At 39.2% G+C, this 19,158-nt stretch overlaps 1 protein-coding gene across 6 annotated transcripts in view; it reads left to right on the top strand.

Moving 5' to 3' along the window:
* Positions 1-19,158, top strand: part of LOC125330262 (BEN domain-containing protein 5) — an 888,500-nt gene that overhangs the window by 210,639 nt on the left and 658,703 nt on the right. For all 6 annotated transcript variants that reach the window (XM_048313226.1, XM_048313225.1, XM_048313223.1 and 3 more), the window contains exon 4: positions 8,307-8,401. In XM_048313226.1, coding sequence (XP_048169183.1) covers positions 8,307-8,401 — 95 coding nt within the window. The remainder of the gene's footprint in view (positions 1-8,306; positions 8,402-19,158) is intronic.

The following is a 19,158-nucleotide window of genomic DNA, read 5'->3' as shown; positions in this document are numbered from 1 at the left end:
CAGTATTTTGGGTGAGATTGTTGGTGTTCAGCACTCCACCTGCATGCTTTAATCTCTGTGTCACTCTGGTGTCCATCATCAGGGTCTAATTTGTTGGTAAGTGCATTCCTTGTTGGTAAGGGAGGCTTTGATTCTGGATCATGGGCTGATTTGCACTTTATGAGGAGCCCAGAAAAGTAGTCTGTGTAGAATGCTCCCACATGAACTTAGTGCCACTTCATGCTCTGCTCTTCAGGACACACTTTATGCCAGTGCTCATAAACATGGGCTTTTTGTTCTTACCATAGTTCCTATAACAACTGTGTGGTGGCTTTTTCTGGCCCTTTCCTTTTTCCAGTCTGATCTCATTGTTTTGAAGCCTCCTATGAGCCCTGCACCATGAAGGGGATTTGGGCTAGAAAACACGTAGTTGATAGCATTATCTTTTTGTACCACCAAGAATATGTTATTATTGTAACTATTTCAAGTCCTACAAAACTTTGCAGCATCTCTTCTCACTGGCTAAATAATTTCTATTAGGAAAAGGAAAATGTAAGTCTTTTCAGCTGCTTCCTCTTGAGGGGTGTAAGATATCCGCAAATTTTGCTAACACGTTCCAGAACAGCCAGCTGTTACTATCCACCTGCAGCCATAATATTGATTGAAAAGAATATAGAACCTAAACATGGATAGCTTCTGTAATTATGCAGAACGAGTTTAATACATGATGCTACTTCAAATGTCATCTGGCAGTGGCTGCAATGTGCCATGGAATGTATTAGGAAATAATTTAGCTGGTTGAGAAAGTCTCAGAGAAAGACTGTGCACTGTTTTCTTGTATTACTGATTCCTGAAAATATTCATGGATATGGAGAAAGGCAGTGACAAGACCAACAGGGCTCAGGCACCTGTCAGTTATCAAATAAAAAGCTGCTCACACATTCCTGCAGCTCTGCAATTTCCCAACAATGGAAGTAGAAGTGGCTCTTTTGCCAAAGCCTGCATATATATTAAAAAAAAGGGAAATAATAAAAGTACCGTGTTTCCCCCCAAGCTGATTAAATAAAGATACCTTTGTTATTTTTGCAAATATTTTGACCTTTTGCTACAAAGAATAGAAAAAAAAATGGCAAGAAGGTTTCAGCTTCAAACCTGTTTTAAATAACTCTGTAGCCTGGTTGTATGCCCTGTCAGGACTAGTGCTATTTTCTTTTTGATGAATCAACACAATCCAATACATGTCTTGTGACACATTTGCAATTCTATTGGAGATCTTGGCCCAAGGGAGCAAGGAATGGGAGTCAGTCTAATTACACAACTGCTGGCTTTCCAAATGCACATTTCTGAGTTTTCACTTGAATCTTTCAGATTATTGATGTTCAGATGAAAAGTTAAAATAGAAAGCTGGCTTATGATGGCAAGAGAACAATATTGTTATTCTGTTCAATAAAAAAATTGCTGCTTTTCCAAAAAAAATTGGAGTGGGACAACTTGGAGTGACTCTTGACCTCACAATTTTCAAGTCCAATGGGTCACGCAGAGAAGCCAAGTTAGTGGTCAGTCCACAGCATGGCATTAAACAGGGAGTAGCAATTCCTCTGTAAATCCTTTTGAAAGCTTTCTGCTGGAATATGGTCTTCTGCACAGTTTTCCCCTGCTGTAGAACTTAGTGAGGTAAAAGTGAAATTCCAAATGGGCTTCCAAATGGGGAAGGAACACTTGCACAGGTCTTACACCTCCTGTGGGTCTATGCCTAAGCATATTGGTTTGAGGGCAAAGAAAGGACTGCCAGAAAGGACAGATAACCAGGTAAATGCCTAAACTAGTAATTATTTTTAAAAGTATTTCTTGCCATTGACACACAGCTAAACCCCATTACCTGAAAAACACTCATACAGCTTAAGGGTGCTGGGTTAGCAACAAACCCAAGAATATCTCCAACACACAGACAAATACCACAATAAAGGCTAAACTAATTTAATAGCACAGCATTATTTCACAGGTCTTGCTGTATTAAAATCCCTTGGGTCTCATTTTAACGTTGCTCTTTGCAACATCCCAGACTTCAGCGTTCCTCTCTTTCACGTAACTAAGTGAAGATCTCCACCAAGGGAAAAACCCCAATAATTCATAATTTGTAATGCATTTGCTGCATCACTTTCCTAAAATTTTGTTATGTTGTAAAGTCTCGACAGTTTCGAGTTAACGAGACACAGGTACAGCTGATGAGCGAGGCTGGTGGAGCTCTCCATGGTCCCAGCATCCTCCTCTCACTGAAAGTGAGTATTTATGTTCCCCTCCTGAGCATCAGCAGGTTTTGAAAGCTCCTTAGCTGAAGAGAAAAAGGCTAAATGCTATCAATATTAAAAACTTTTCCATTTGAAAGGACAAGTCTTCCTACAAAGGGAAAAGAAAAGCATGGGTTATTTTAAAATGTTAGCAGTAATGAATGATTTAAATTTGAAAAGGTCAGAAAAACGCAGTTTGTAAGTTCTCATTGGGGATTTTGCACAGACCTGACTGTTTTATTACTTGTTTTCTTCAGCATTGATAACAGTTGCAGGTGACACTTTTTTCTTTCCGTTTTGAGGTCCCTCCAGTGTAATTTGTTTTTGTACAGCTTTGTATAAGGTGCTCTGTCAGAAAAGATCCTAAAGACCTCCTCACTCAAATACCAAAATGCAGCACTTTTTTTGGTGAGCAGGCAGCAATCCCATGTTGCCACTTTCTCACATTCATAAATGGTGTCTCAAAATCTCACTAGTCATGGGATTGGTTAATTTTTCTGTCTTTGTGCTCTTTTTTTTTTTTTTCTTTTGCTCCTTCTGAAGTAGATCTGCCCTTTAAAGGGATGAAAACTTACATCTTTACTTCTTTTAAAGAAATAAGGAAGGAAGGGAAGGATAACAAAGATTCTTGCCAAGGCAAGAACTCAACTTACAAAATGTGCAGGTTTCAGGAATTCACAAAACACAGTAATATCTACAGAAGTGGAAATCAAGATATCGAGCAGTGTAAGCAAGGCAGAGCCCCATGATATCCACCACCTTTGGATCTTTAATGTTCATTCAGAGCACAAAAGCTCAGACTTAATTTCAACTGAAAGGTCTTAGTAGTAATACTTACTGCCCAACTCTTATTTTGGCTGGTTAAATGAAGAAATTGTCCATGACTAACTGAAAACAGGTGGTCCCCAGGTACTTTGATAGCTCATAATGAAGTTTGTATCATACTAGTAACATTCCACATTGTCCGCTGAATTGAAATTATTATGCTATTAATATTAAATAGCTTATATAATTATAAATATTTAATATATGTACGTTACATCAATATTAAGAAGGCCTGACACTTCCTACTGTGAACCCTATTTTCAGTTAGTTAAAACTTCTCATACTTGTAATCATTTAACACAAAATTTTCCGTGCCAGGTGTCTGCCTCAGGCAGAATTTTGTGGTGTTCTATGGTGTGTTTGTTTTTTTGTTTTTTTTTTTTTTCTTTTAATGTCAGCCAGAGCGGCAAAGTTATTTTTGTGAGAAGCTAGCAAGGGAAAACTGTGCAAAATAAACCTGGGAGACTTTTTGAAGGGACCTTGTGTGTCCTTATCCTGGGGGAAGGCACTTAACCTTTGTCAAAGGTGTGACTTTCTTTTGGAAACCTGCCTCAGCTGGAAAATCTGCTGGGAGCTGGGTGAACCCTGTGCTCCCACCAGCCTGTTGGAATATGATGCTCAGTACAACCATCCACATTCAGTGCCTTCAGCTCCAAACCAAAAACCACCCTGCTGTGTTCTTACCCCCCAGGTAGCTAGCAGCTCCTTCCAGCTCCAGTCAGGTAAAATGCTGGCAATAAGAAAAAATATGTGACATATTTCAGCCATCTTTCCCCCTTGTGTTTATGCTTCATCTTTATCTTGCTCATGATCATGAGCATCCCTTAATACCCATTTGTGCTTTTAACTCCTGAAATATGTCTGCAAAGGACTATAGGGAAAAGTAGACATAATCAGTAAATTTTAAGGCTAAAGGAAGGACCAAGCTTTACCTTAATTTTCTGTCCTAATGGTTTTATTAGCAAGATACCTTCAAATTCAAACTTACTGCACATGCTATGGAGAGAGGACCTCCTCCTTCTTCTCTCAGTGGGCAGAACTTTCCTGCCTTGTCTCATGCTCTCCAACATCTGTCTCAGATCTGGCAGCCCAAACACAGAGCCTGAGACTGCAGCAGTTTTCTTCCCTCATGCTGTGAAGCCACAACACATCCTGGTGCATCCCCAAGAGCGTGGTTTGACTTGGTGCTGTCCTGAGAGGCTTTTCTGCACTGTGCCTCTTCCACCTAGCCAGGAGTTGCAGATCAGTTTGTGAGAATAATGCAATAGATTTAAGATTTTATCCTAAATCTGAAGCACAGAATTATAATTTCTGGTACAGCATCAGTTTGCATATTGCATCCTTTTGTGGTATTCATACACTCCCAAATACCCAAGTATTTTTATTGTAAAAATTTCCTCCATTTTTCTCTGTATTGATGCTCTGGAGAGCAGAGCAATTTCTAGGGAATTTTAAGTACATTTAATCTTGTTTTATTTTCTTAACGTGATATTTCCTAAATTCTTGAATACTTATTTTTAAGTATCTCAATTATATTGCTTATAAGATGACACTCTTGTACATCTCTATAATTCATATAATCATTCAGAATAGTAATAATTTTATTGCAAAAATGTGTTTTAATGTGCACAATTTGTATCTAGTCTTTTTGCACTTTACACTGCACAACTGGTGTGTTAAAGGATATCAGTATAGAGAGAAATCAGACTAAAAACTAGATTTGTTCAGCAAAACTTTCATTGCTGTATCACAACCCTTTATGATAGCATTCAGTTCAAAGCTGTTTGCATACCTTATTGAGCAAGCTGCATATTTTTCCAGCATGTGTATCCAGTGTGTACCCTGTAGTCATTACATTTTTGCACACTTCACTGGCTGAGCTGCATGGACTATTTTAACTATCACCAGGAATACTTGACGGAGTTCAGCTGCTCATTTGAGTGCTTTGGTTTGTGTACTTTATTACTTCAGTGGTGTGTGTTGATAAAGTTCTGTTCTGTGCTGTTAAATTTTTGGTTCTGCCAATCTAACTCTGTGCCATGCTGGGAGAATTGCACGCATTGCTAACTGCTCACTCCATGGCGAACAGGAGTGCTCGAAATGCTATAATCTGCAGTGTTTTGTTAAATGAGCTGCATTATTTTTGTTTTTATATACATTGCTTACCCAGTTGTGTACATTTGCCCAACTCATTATACAAAATAAGCTTGATTGGAATAAGAACATTCTCTACCAGCTGTCTGCTCTGAGTCAGTATGTAACAAAATTAGCAACTTTCCCTTTCCAACAGTGACATGATTGCATCCAAAGTTTAAGGCAATTGGTTTGGAGATCTTGTTTGTTTCATTCACTCCATGCAAACATCAAGATTAACAAACCAATTTGTTGCAACTTAATTTGTTTTCAAAAATCTGAACGGAGTTAAGTAACAGAGGAAAATCTGAGCATTCTAATAGAGGGAAATGCTTCCATGCAGAGCATAAAGCATGTAGAGACCTAAATACCATTCTTTAATTTGAACCCATCCATTGTAAACAGAAGATGGAAAATAACATCTCCCAAGATGGATATTTCATCAGATAAGCAATATCCTAAATACTTAAAATTACAAACATAACATTCTGTAAATTAAGTGCATTCTTTCATCAAGAGTTATAAAAATAAGTTCAGCTCATGACCCTCAGAAAATCTCAAAGTACATGGAAACTCTTGTGCAGGGATAAGTAGTTTCCTCACTACCTTTGGTGCAAAATTGAATTACCATCTTCAAGAATGTGATTTTCTCAACTTACTAGTTTTTCATGTCAGTTCTAGTCAAACCTACAGGTTATTTTTAGATTTTGCTTTGACTGATTTGCATAATTTGCACACATAGAAGTGTGTGCTCCCATTCACAAAATCTTCAACACTACATTACCTCAAAAAAATTTGCTTAGTTTTTCTTGAGTACAGAGGGCTATGCAGTCTACCTGGATTCCTAGCTGCCCCATATGAAAGGATAAATGTGCCTGGTTCCTGTTTGTGTCCCACTGCTGATTCCTTTCACTTTAATCTTATCACTCCCTGTTGCTTGAGCAGACTGCCTGGAAGGTCCAGATTTGTTTTTGCAAAGTTTTACATATGAAAGCTTAATTGATCTTATTGTTTTGGTCAAAAATTGTTTGATTTTAAACAGTGGTCATTCAGTTCTTAGGCTTCTCATGGACCATTATGAAGGGTGCCAACATAACAATAGTTTATTCTTTAAATAAAGTATGAATATAATTTTTAATGATCTGTCTTCACTTCTACCTTTAAAAAACAAGTGTGAAGAGAGACTTAGAAATTGAATGTATCACTATATTGTGGACTGTTTTATAAAAACTAATTTAGTCTTCATATTTTGGGTTTTTTTTGAGTACATCAATGTTGGGTATCAAAAGAGTGCAACAAGTGAGGGATACTGCACTTACCATCTGAAAAGTCAATGTACTCCATGACATGAGATAGATCCAATTTAGGCTTTCTTAACAGAAACAGAATAAGTAATTTTGTATGAAATGACTTGGAGCTGAAAGATGGTAAAGAAAAAGGTTTTGTCTCTGTTTTCTCTTGTCTTCCCCCTGTATTAATTTGCTTTTAGTATCAATCCATTACCCCTAAAGAGCTAAATTTTGCTCTTCCCTTGACCTGTTAAATATCACCTACAGTTTTCCCAAAGTTTTAGTGTAAACTAAGATCAGATGTAGAATATTTTCGTCTTACCTATTGTATTCAAACAACTGATGGCTATGTGCAATTTCTGTGTAGGTATCCCGTACACTTTTTGAAAAGGAAAATTCTTCCTTTTGCCAGGGGAAAGGAAGAGAATATTCTTAACTTTGGGAAAAAAAATCAGAAAACATTTTTTTTCCCTGCTGCTATGAGAAGGCTAGGAAGGGTGGGGGATCAAGTGCACCCTTGTTCAGTTTGCAGTTGACACCAACTTGGATGGGAATGTTGATCTGCTGGAAGGCAGGAAGGCTCTGCATAGGCATGTGGACAGGATGGGTTGATGAGCCAAGGCCAATTGTATGAGATTCAACAAGGCTGAGTGCCAGGTCCAGCCTTTGGGCCACAACCCCTGCAGTGCTCCAGGCTGGGGCAGAGTGGCTGGAAGGCTGCCTGGGGAAAAAGGCCCTGGGAGTGCTGGTGGACAGTGGCTGAACATGAGCCAGCTGTGCCCAGGTGGCCAAGAAGGCCAGTAGCACCTGGATTGTATCAGGAATAGTGTGGCAGCAGGACCAGGGCAGTGACTGTCCCCCTGTGTTGGGCACTGGTGAGGCCACTGGTGAGGCACTGGTGAGTGCTGTGTCCAGTTCTGGGCCCCTCATGACAAGACAGACATTGAGGGGCTGGAGTGAGTCCAGAGAAGGGAAATGGAGCTGAAGCAGAGTCTGGAGCAGAGTCTGGAGCACAAGCCTGATGAAGAGCAGCCGAGGGAGCTGGGGAGGGCTCAGCCTAGACAAAAGGAAGCTCAGGGGGACCTTAAAACTACCTGAAAGGTTGGAGCCAGGTGAGGGTCAGTCTCTTCTCCCAGATAACAAGCAATAGGACAAGAGGACATCACCTTAGGTTGTATCAGAGATTTAGATTGCACATTAGGAAAAAATTCTTCACTGAACGGGTTGTTAAGGATTGGAACTGGCTGGCCAGGGAAGGGGTTGGCTTCCCCAGAGGAATGTAGATGTGGTACTTAGGGACACGGTTTAGTGGTGCGCTTGGCAGTGCTGGATTGATGGTTGGACTTGATCTTGGAAGTCTTTTCCAACCTAAACAATTGTATGTTTCTATCCTATGATTCTATGAAGCAGTTAGAGGGTTTTCACAAGGAATGATACCCCATCTCCCAGCTTTCCTCCCACTTCTGTAATGTTAACTGCAGCACACTGGACTTGCTCTGCTTATTTTTTCATCTGGCTAGGATTCCTACTGAAAAATCAGCATACTAAATTAAAAACCATATATTTCATATGTATCAGTGCAATGTAAAACAACATGGACATTTTAAATACTTGGAACAGACAGGATATCCATTATCTGAGGTCTATGGAGAGTAACAGTAATTCATAAGGTACACATCTATTTCATATATTATCTGTGCATATTTTTATGCATCTGGTATAGGCAACGCATGTAGAAACTCTTTCAGAATTTATACCTGATCTCTTTTCTTTTCCTTTTTTCCCCCTTCAGAGAGTGATTTTCAATGTTGTCAACTTCAGTAAAACCAAAAGCCTCTATAGAGATGGGATGGCTCCAATGGTGAAATCCACAAGCCGACCAAAATGGTGAGTTATTCCCTCAAAGACTTAATGAGGTAAACATGTTTTACTTGGCACTTGTACCAAAGACCCCATGGCTCAGGAGCACTTTTACCTGAGAGTATGAGAACCTTGATGCAGCAGTGTTGTGAGGACAGATTCTCTTTGGAGGAGATGGACAATGTGAATTCTGGAGGCCCCTTGTAGTGCCTTGTTTCAAGTGGCTTGACTGAAGTGATGTCCATTCCAGCAATCTGAGCAGTCAGGGCTTGGGGCAAATTGTTTTTCAGAAACTTCCAGCTTTTAGGACAGTCCTTGTCCCAGTTTTGGCCTGCATTAATCTCCCCAAAAAGCCTGCAGATATTATGGGAGATGGACTGGGATTGGTCTGGTTTTGAAAAGCTGCTTGGAATTGTTCTCCCTGTTTTGGGGTGGCTGGACTCTAGTGGAGGAATGTGAGCTCTGCCACGTGAGTTGACCTCACATGAATGAGCAGTGCCTGGTCTAAGACAGAGGGAGGCCAAAAAATCTCATCACCAGCTACACGAAATGTACAAAATGGGAAGTCATGTGCATATTAAACATGTGAATACCCATATAGATTGTACATTTTCTCAAAGCAAATGTAATGAAACATCTACTGTGAATAATAATATGTAAATCTAGTGAGTCTGAATGCATGCAAGACTCCCAAGAATTATATGATTTGCCTTTGCCAGGAGACTTGTTTGAATGTGGATAGTGAGGTTAGGCCAGAAGCGTACAGTAAGCTATTCCTGTCAGCCTTCACAGCTGCTGCTTTTTATTGGTTAATTAATAATACATTTGATCAAGATGGACATTATCTGAGCTTTATAAATATATCTTTCTTAAATGCTTCAACTGTCACAAATTTTCCACTCACAGGATGGAAATGGTGGTCATAAGGTTGTTGTTATTGTGTGGCTTCCTCTTCATACGACCAGCAGAATGGATATTTGGCTTTTTATCTAGATGTTAAGGTCATATGGATGAAAGAGCAGTCTCACGGTACAGTTAGTGGATTGAGTCAATTCCAGCTCAATAGGAACATGTAATAACATTGAAAATTAATTAAAAAAATCCACTGCATTTAGTGTTTTTGTAGCTAAAGTCATGTTAATTGTGTTTACTATTTAATTTCGGAAAAATCTTCTGGGGCATTTCAGGGCCACATTTATCAAGCATATTTTAATCATCTTTCAAAACCTTTTCCTTCTCTCACTGGGGTCTGGTATTTGCAGCTAAGCGTATTGTGTTTTAAGTTTATCTATAAATCAGATATTGCTTTCACACAAATTTTATGCCTTACTTTGGTTTCAAATTAAAGTGTAAATCTTACAAAACAATGCAAAATGGACTTATTTTTTTAGAACGTATAGGCTCCTTCACTATTTTTAAAACAGATTTCTCTTCCATTTCCCCAGAGGTCTATTTATTTTTGTGTTTTATATTTTTAGAGGATGTATTTTGCTCCCATGAAAGCGAGGAATGAATAACATTGCCTGGAGCCAGGCACAGTGTAGGCAGCAGGTGCTGAGCAGCTTCCTTTTACAGGGCTACTACCATACTTTAATCCTGTTTCAAAAATTCAAGATGCAATTTTTTTTTCTTTAAAAAGATGATTATTCTATTAAGATATTTTTATTTTTTTTCTAATAGTCTGCATATGAAAACCCCTTGCTCTGCTTTGAAGGCGCACATTAATTCATACTGTTATCAGGGACCTTAGTGATATTGGGGTCTACTCAGTATAATTTTCTGTCTTGATGTTAATAGGATTTATGCATGTGTTTTCCAAGTGGGAAAACATATATATTATTTTTGGATATATGAGCTGTATTAGGGCTGTCTTCCATTTGGATTATGCCTTTCACAGTTACCTCTGTATCTGTTTCCATGGCATTCTAGTGCAACCTGTAAACAAAATTTTCTCTTTCTCTGTTTGCTGAAATAGGATTTACCAGTACTTGCAGCTGCTAGTGCAGCACACAGGTGGTTGTGGTCCTTGAACACGAGCAGGGCAATATCCAGCTGCATCGATTTGATCCTGTTTGATGTTTTGTATGTATTAGTCTTGTAAGCAGTACTGGATCATTCAATGCTGCAAAAGTGCTGAGCTTTACATGAGGGGAGGAAGGTGTGGAAGGGAACTATTGAAACCCTCCAGCTCGTATTAGGGTTTATGTCAGCATAGCAGTTTAGTGGACACAATGTAATTAAATTAGAAAATGATACATTAATTACAAAAAGCTGAAGAAACACTAAAGGTTTTCAAATCAAGTTAAAAGGAAGAAGCTGTGGGCTACAAATACCCTGTTGCTGAGGCTTCATCTCTGAACTCCTCTGTATGAAATATTTGAGGAATTCATCATTATTGTGCCTGCCTGTGGAAGCGTTTGTTCCATACTGAAATTCACCCAACTTCCTCTGGCCACACTGATAGATGCAAGTCTGTGTCACACATAACTATTCCACTACCTTTTTAAGATAATCAATTTTGAGTTTTAGAGTGATAAAGTGTCTGTTTTCCTTTTTGCATTTGAGAGATATGGGTACATTATTCCTCTTCAAAACAGATGTTCAAGCCTGAGTTACAGCTTTTTGATTTAAATGAGAAACTTCCCACTGTATTGAGGCTAGAATTTGACCATATTGCTCACAAACCCCTGCATACCAAAAGTAGATTGGCCTCCAGAGACTGTGAATTTTAATATTTGTTTTGAATGTGGTTATGCAAACATGGCTCCGAGCTTTGCAACACTTTGTGAGTTTGATTCTTGACTCTGGAACAAATTGCTGCCAAGTGCTCTTGAAGTAGAGAGTGTGTCAAACAGAGATCAACGTTTTTGACCTGTATTCTCTTGCCCTGTGGGGTAAGATCTTTAAATGCAGACAGCATCAAGGTTCAGCTCAGTGTTACTGATGTAAATGGAGTATATCACTGTCATCAAAGCACTCTGTGTGGACACAGATGTTCTGGTGTTGACATATTCTTCTCTTTTGAAGTAAGGCCAAACATTTCAAGCAATGAGCTACTGGAAAGAGGAAGCAGTCTGTTGATGGATAAGGAAAAATACAGGTTTCACTGTAAAGAAAAAGATTTATTTTAAAAAAAATTTAAAAGCCTGAAAAAAAATTCTGATTAAAATGATATATATGTTTTCCCCACACATGGTCATGGACACTAAATAGTATGGGGTTGTATCTGTTATGTCAAATTTCACTGCGCTGAAGCACAGCTCACATATAGAAATACAGCAATGTGTAACACCTCTTGACATCAGTTGCTTTCCATAGCAGACTGGACAAGATAAACCACAAGATTTTATTACAAACCACGGAAATGGGCCATGTCACTTTAACATTTGATATCTGTTTTTCAGATATATTGCACCAAGATTTTAGAGAATTGGTGGGGACTTTAAAATCAAAATTTACTATATATAAATTTTTAATATAAAACCTCAATATCATAGAGACCTGTTCTGATTTGCCTGAGTCTGTTTTTCTGTTTAATAGAGGTGGAGAATTTGGAGGTAGATGGATTTGAGGAAATTGAATTTTTGCTGTGTTTATGGACTTTATACTGTAATCCTATTTTTCTTTGCTGCTTGATTTAAGTGCAACATTATTTTGTTGCAGTTTCTTAATCATGATTTCACACTAAGAGCTCTGTCTTTGGAAGTAAAGATAGTAAAGCCTGCCATATGGGCATAGCAGTGGAAGACCATCTAAATACATATACTGTACTATTATATTGATTGCACAAAGTTTTACAAGTTTCTCAAAGTTAAATAGAAGAGTGAGTTGTTCGAGAGGCAGCAGATTTTCCAAATGATGAAGTGAGCAAATATTCCCTTTGGGCAGAGAACAGCTATAACTCTTGATTATTCAGTGTGAGCATTGCCTCATTGGGGACATTAGTTTTTCAAATTGTGCTAATCTTTTAAAAGTAACAACTGGCCACTCATCACCTTAGGTATTTCAGCAAGATCATGTGCAAAACTCTAATTAGTATTTATAGAACAGCAACTCCTCCCAGTAGAATAGTAGCAGTAGCTGGCAAATATCTAGTTGACACCTGTTAAGTCTTTAGACATCCATTGTATTTTATTCCGCATTTCAAATGAGCAGAGAGCAGTAGGTGAAGTCCCCATAATTAAGGGATAAAGGATAATAAATAACATGGCTCTTGAGTAGATGAACACAAGGTTAAAGGCTGTTCTGCAGTTGTGATGCTGTATTTCAGGAACTGTTTGTAAGTAATAACGCTAGCTAAAATATTATTGAGCCTTCAGCATACGGAGGATTTCTGTCTAGATCTACGTGTGTTTTGTTTATAATGTCAGATTTCAAACTGCTTCTTGGCAAAGCAGCTGCTTTCTTCCCTGTCTTTTATCTTACTCGGCATTGATGGCTTTTAACTGGGTAGGCTCCCTTCTCCAGCAAGCACTCTGCTACCTCTGTTGCTATAACATCTACTGCTAAATGCTCACAACACATTGCTTCTGGAGTGTTTCTCTTTTCCAGTAAACCTGGAGGTACAGAAAAACTTCTGGGTAATTAATTCAAACTTGAATCTGTATGTATCTTGGTAAATATTGTCATGATGAGGAATTTTGGTAGACATCAAGAAAAGCAATGTAAGTTTTATGAACAATACTCCCATATGTTCCATTCATCAGAAGGGGACAAGTCTGAGAAAATCTGAATTTTGAGTAGCTAAAATGTGTTGCTTCTTGCCAAGTTTCTTTAACATTTGTGTCTACAATGCAGTGTTACAATCACTACCATGTCTACCAGGCTGCATTATACATTCTGAGACTTTCAGCAGCATTTTTAGTATGTATTTATATATCTTTAGCCATAAGATAAGCTGTTTGTGAAATGAGCTGTCATTTGTGGTGAAACAGTTTGAGAATAAAGCACTAAATATATATATAGCTTGCTAATCTGAAAGACTAAAATTGCTTCCTATAAAATATATAGCAGGCTGGGGCTAGCGATAACATCACCTGAATTTAGGTAAAGAAGATGAACAAGCTGTTATCTTTACCTGATTCCTTCCTTGGCCTATTTTCAACTTTGGCTACTCTTGGAGGTTTGCTCCTTTGCCAGCTTTATAATGTCATGTGTGCTTGCTCCTGCTTTCCTGAGGGATGTGGTGAGAATGCTTTAGGAGGCTCAGGAATATGTCCTGTGGCACAGGTGGGTGTTGATGCAGTCCTTGCCAGGTGCAGCTCCGGCTCCTCAGAGCTGCTTCCTCCCTCATCCTGGTACAGCTCTGCACAGGAGCACCAGGCTGGGAGTGGGCTCAGGGTAAAACCAAACTTTCAAGGAAGAGAAAGAGGACTTAATCTCGGTCTGGGTCATCACAGGGATCCAAAATAAGCTGCATAGGTCCAACCACAGGAGCAATAAGGGAGTTGGGAGTAAGTGGCTGAAGCAGGGACAAGGGAATGGGGATAGCAGCTCTCAGGAAGATGCCTTGAGAATTGTCTGTGGAACCACAGCCTTCATTTCAATAACTTGTAGCATTTTGTTTGGAGAAAATAGGGAGAAAGGCATTTCAGTATCGACCTGTTGAAATCCCACGCTGAGTGAAAAGCAGGAGTAGTTTTGTCTAGGTCTTAGTGTAGCTCTTTGGAAGAAAATAGGATCTTTTTAGATAGGTTTCAGGTTAACATGTATATTAAAGTGAAATAACTGCCTCTGAAGTCAATCCCTGGGTAAATTAGTGTTTTCATGAATCTTGTGAAATAACAAAAGGAGCAGTTCTCACCGCTCTACAAACCCATAAAAGAAACACACTCTCTTCTTCTTTCCCAGCTCAGCATAGGTGGTTATTCCTGGAAATATAGAGGAGGTTCCATACCACTGTTATTAACAACAGCTTTTGTGGAAATAGAGAAGAGATTATATTCTGCTGAAACAAAGAATGAGTCAGATCCCAAACTTAATGTGTTTATTGTGTAGATTAAATGGGATTTGTTTGTGTCAAGAAAGTAAGTTACATTTTATTGGAGGGATACTTCACTGGAAATTTAAGATGCATGAAATCATGTTGAAGAAAACTAATAACAAGGAAATTAATATAAAAAGAGGCAAATGAGTTTTAGGACTCAAAGAGAAAATGATGGAGAAGTTCCAAAGGCTGCTATCTCATCATGAAAAACTGTAGCTGTTTTATATGTATGTGTGTGTTTCCTCATCATTTATCTAACTGATCTCCTATAAATCAATTTATTTAGATTACAGCAGAGTCAAAAGGCCCCAGCCAGGATCAAGACTTATTGTGCTTAGTGCTGTGGAAACATATAAACAGACAAAGTCCTTTTCTAAAGTTGTGAAAATTTTATGATTGATTTCAGTAAGAGCAAAGTTAGGGCAATACTGAGCACTTCTGAAAATTCCATCCTTAAAGATTTATTCCAAGCAGTAACTGTTTAAAAAATGACATACTGCTTACATAAGAGTCTAAATATTTGATGGTTATAGTATTTACATCTAAAACACCAGAGGCTATGTGCTTTAATACCTCAATCTGTTTCCCATATACTCTGTCAACATGAGTTCCCTGCATTGATTGAGGGCACTCTGTGATCCCTAAGGTTGTATTCATGAAAGGTTACCCTTGGTACTGCTTTATTCAGGAAAGGTTTGAAGCACATAAGAAACAAATGGGTTTGTTCTTTTTAGGAGCATTTTTTTCATCTATAAATACTTAATTACTGGGGTTCTGATGAGAAATTAAAAAATCTTAGAAGTGTAAAGTTGTGTAAAAAGAGCTCCCCCATCACTGGTGCAAACCACAAAGAAGTTTGCAGTTGGGAGATTTTGGGGCAGTTTAAAACAACTGAATTGTAGATTTTTCCCACTACAGTCCATGGTATTGAGTTTAATAGCTGCAAAATATGACCAGAGCTGTGCATTATATCTCATCCTGAAACAGGTCATTCTCTTTCCTCAGGTGATGGGCATTTGGTGGAACTGATTGCATGAAAAGTGCTCACAGAACTTGGTCCCTAACCTTGGCAGGTTTAAAAAAAAGTACATAAAATTGAAGCTTTTTTTCCCCACAATGAGTCTGTAAGTTAGATAAATATGGGCAGCACTGAGCTCAAAGTAGAGTCAAACTACCAAGAGGACATTGCAGCTTTTCAATGAAATTTTATACTTTGGACTAATGGAGCGAAGCAGAATGAAAATCACCTCTGTTAAGAATGGCATTTATCAGCTGTACGTACTTAGTAGTAAGAGCTCTACACAGACAAAGCTGAGTGTCACCAAGAAATGTACTTGAAAATCAGACTGTTAACACAAGACTACACAAATAAGAGCCAAAAACTGTAATCAGAAAATGTAACATCTCTTTAAGAATCTTTTAATGGTCTGAAGAGTGCTAGACAAGTTGAATTTAACAAGGAGTAATAACCTATGACATAATATAATTGAGAATGCACCAGGATGCAGCACAGTCAGGTTAAATTTTGGCTTTCCTTCACTTAGCCTTGCAACTTTAAAGATCTTTCAACACAGGGTTTTAAAAATACATAGTACTGTTTAAATTTACATACGATATAAAAGCATAGGATGTGTAATACATCAGAAATACAGTTCTAAGCAAAGTTAGGGCTGAAACATCCAGCCTAATATCTTAAAATGTTTGTTTGAATCATTAACAACAAAGTTTTTATTCATTTGCTGTGAAGAAACAATATTTAGTGCAGAGGAAAAGGTGTGAACTTCTGATAAAAGTGAGACCGCTATCAGGCGCTTGCTTTATACTCAAAGTGCCATGGTAAAAGTCAAAGCAATGAGTCCAATTTCTCTTTTAATAGAACATAAAATAGAAGACAAAAACATTTTGCTGTACTGTGAAAATTGAGAACTGTAGAGAAAATAAGCAGTAAATAAGTATGGCAAGTGGTAATGCAGGAACAGAACATTAAAATAATAGGTGCTGTATCTTGAACTTGGACTCATGGGATTCAACAACTGTATACAACCCCCCAAAAAAACCACCCTAATTTCTATGCTGTGATTACTAGGGATAAGTTATGAATTAACTTCTGTATGATATGGCACAGGTTTGAGAGAATTAAAATTTAATGATATTACGATAGGAATAAGATCTTTCCTGCCTCTCTAAGTGCTGAGGCAGTGGTTAAAGTTTGTGTTTAAAACTGCTTCAAGTAGGATTATTGAATTCCAGCTTGAAAGTGAAACTCTGTCTTCCTGCTTCACTATATTAAGCATCTCTGAGATTGAAAACCTAGCAAGAGCTCTCCTAGTGTGATTAGAAAGTATCCAATATTTTTTGGCAGCAAATACTAATTCCAATCATTCTGTCTAGTACTGCTCAGGCAGCACGAGGATAACTGGCTGTCAGATGCTTTGGGTAATGGAAAGGTGAGGCTCCAGGCTCTCAGTGGAAAGCTGGCAGCTTTGCTGACACTTCTCTGCCTCTGGAAAATCAGAGTGCTGATGGGGAGGGCATGGGCTGCGTCGGGCGAGTGGTCTGGGCAGCTCTGGTTCTTGGCTGGAACAGCATCCCTTTGGAAACCATGGATCATCAGTAGAGGTTTGAACGACACAGTGCCTTCATTACCACTCTCAGACACTCAGGTCTCCCTGCCTTCTGCCGAGCAGGTCTGGGTGGGATGCAGGGCTGCTTTATGGAGTAGCAGGGCAGGTGGGTGGCAGGAGAGCCGGGCAGGAGCCCTCCCTCAGGGCTGTGCCTGCCGCAGGAGGTCCAAAGCCGCCCCTCGGGGCCCAGGGCCGGCAGGAGGCTCTGGGCAGGAGGGCAGCGCCGCACGCCCCGGCCGGGGAGGGACCCCACAGCTCCTACACCGCACCAGCATGTCAGCCCTTACCTGATTTTATCTTTCAGCGATGATGGGTGTGTGGGAATTGGTAAAAATGTTGACAAAGAAGCCATAAAATGTTTATTTTAGCTGGACTGCTTTGTTTGAGAGAAAGTGCCCCGCGTGTGCCCGGGCTGAGGGAGCCCTGCCCGTGGTGGGGCTGTGCCCTGCCCTGGGGGCACCTTCCCTCAGGGGCTGCCTTGTGCCCTTTTCTAGGCTTAGTCCCTGTTTTTTTTTTCCCGTTCTGTGCTCTTGTACAGACACTACCAAGCCCCATCAATGCTTCCAAGCCTGGAGAGAAAAGAGGGGATGATGGTGGTGAGAGGATATGGGACTTGCTGGGGTGTCCTGTCCCTTCAGAGGTGCCTGCAGGTGCGTGAGCAGGGTGTGGGTGCTCACTCGGGTGCCATCCGCCCACAAAATGTGTGGTCAAAGGAACTATGGCATGAGAAGCACAGTAATGAATAGAAAGTGTCCTCTCAGCAGCTCAAGGATTAGATTTTTATTTAGGATTGGTTGTTAATTTATTAGGGACTTGCACTGGGTAACTGGACTTGTAGTGAAATGATATCAATTAGTAACTTCCCTAACAGGGAATTGCTGTTGAGATTGAGGAAGAAAATGGTGTTTCTGTTTGCTTTTTGTTGTAAGACATCACTGTTTTTTAGCCTTTCTGAGGTGCTGCTGTAAAAATTCTTTTGGAATTGTTTATTGTAAATGTGTGATACCATTTAGAAAATTTATAGGAAGGGACATTTCAGCTCAAGATAAAGAGATTCAACTTAAAAGGATAATTACCATAGAAAGAAATTGAGGAATATCCAAGTTAAAATAACTTGTTGTGCCTTTTAATATTTGATAAACTCCTCTCCTAATATTTTTCCTAGTGGAGTTAAAAAACCACCAGTACCTCGTGGCTTCACAACCAGAAGTGATATAATAATTTAGCTTTGATAAGAAAAAGAATTTTTCCCCATCTGCTCTGTATTGGATACTTTAATGTTCTTATGGTTGTTTTTTAAATGTCATTCAGTCAATGAAGGGGAATCATGTAGCATGTGTATTTTTCTGTGCAGTTTTTTTATTAAACATAATTCCCTGGGCTCTCCTGAGGGATTGTCTCTGTCCTGGGGGTACTGGTGGAAATAATTGTGATGCAAATCCTGCCCAGGAAGTGTTTGGCTTGTTTCAACTCTGTGAACTTGAGGAATGACTCAGCCAGGGGAAAAGTGCTGCTGCATGTGCAGTCAGAAGGGCTTTACCTTCAGGAGCAGCTTCTGTAGCTAAAAGCAAAGTAAGTCAAGATAAGTAGAGAAGGAAACACATTCAGATTCACTGAGTGTTAACCCCTGCGTGAAAGGCTGATTCTTGCTTTGAAAGGAGGAAAAAAAATGGGAAATACTGTGTGCGTACGTGCTGAAATGAAGAGGAATTGATTTAGGTGGGAATGATGGATATAGTTTTCTGTTAAAGTTAAAAAAACCCAAAACCAAACAACAAACCTTGTGCTGTAAGTCATGCTCTTCAAGAATACGTGTTCATGTTAACTGTTACATTTCTGCCTGAAATCTGGGGTTTTAAGACTAGAAAATTGCTTGCAATTGGAGAATGTTCACTTGGAGGAAATTTCCACAAGAGTGGAAATTTCCCAGCTGATGTGAGATACCTGTAAATCAGAAGTTAACATCTGCGATCTGTGTGGCTGTAGTCTTTGGCAAGAGTCTCAGAGTACAGGAAAGTGAACAGAGCATTCTGGATTTGTCATTTCTAATACTCATCAACTTGTTTCTGTGTGCTGTGGAAGTACAGTAACCAATAACATAAATGAATCATAAATGTCTGGGGTGGGTGTGTTGGTGTTTTCATATGGGGGATGCTCCTTCAGTTTGTTTTCCT

The sequence above is a fragment of the Corvus hawaiiensis genome, chromosome 9 (genome assembly GCF_020740725.1).
Source record: "Corvus hawaiiensis isolate bCorHaw1 chromosome 9, bCorHaw1.pri.cur, whole genome shotgun sequence".
NCBI classification, from domain to species: Eukaryota; Metazoa; Chordata; class Aves; order Passeriformes; family Corvidae; genus Corvus; species Corvus hawaiiensis.
This window is presented reverse-complemented; position numbering and strand designations above follow the sequence as displayed.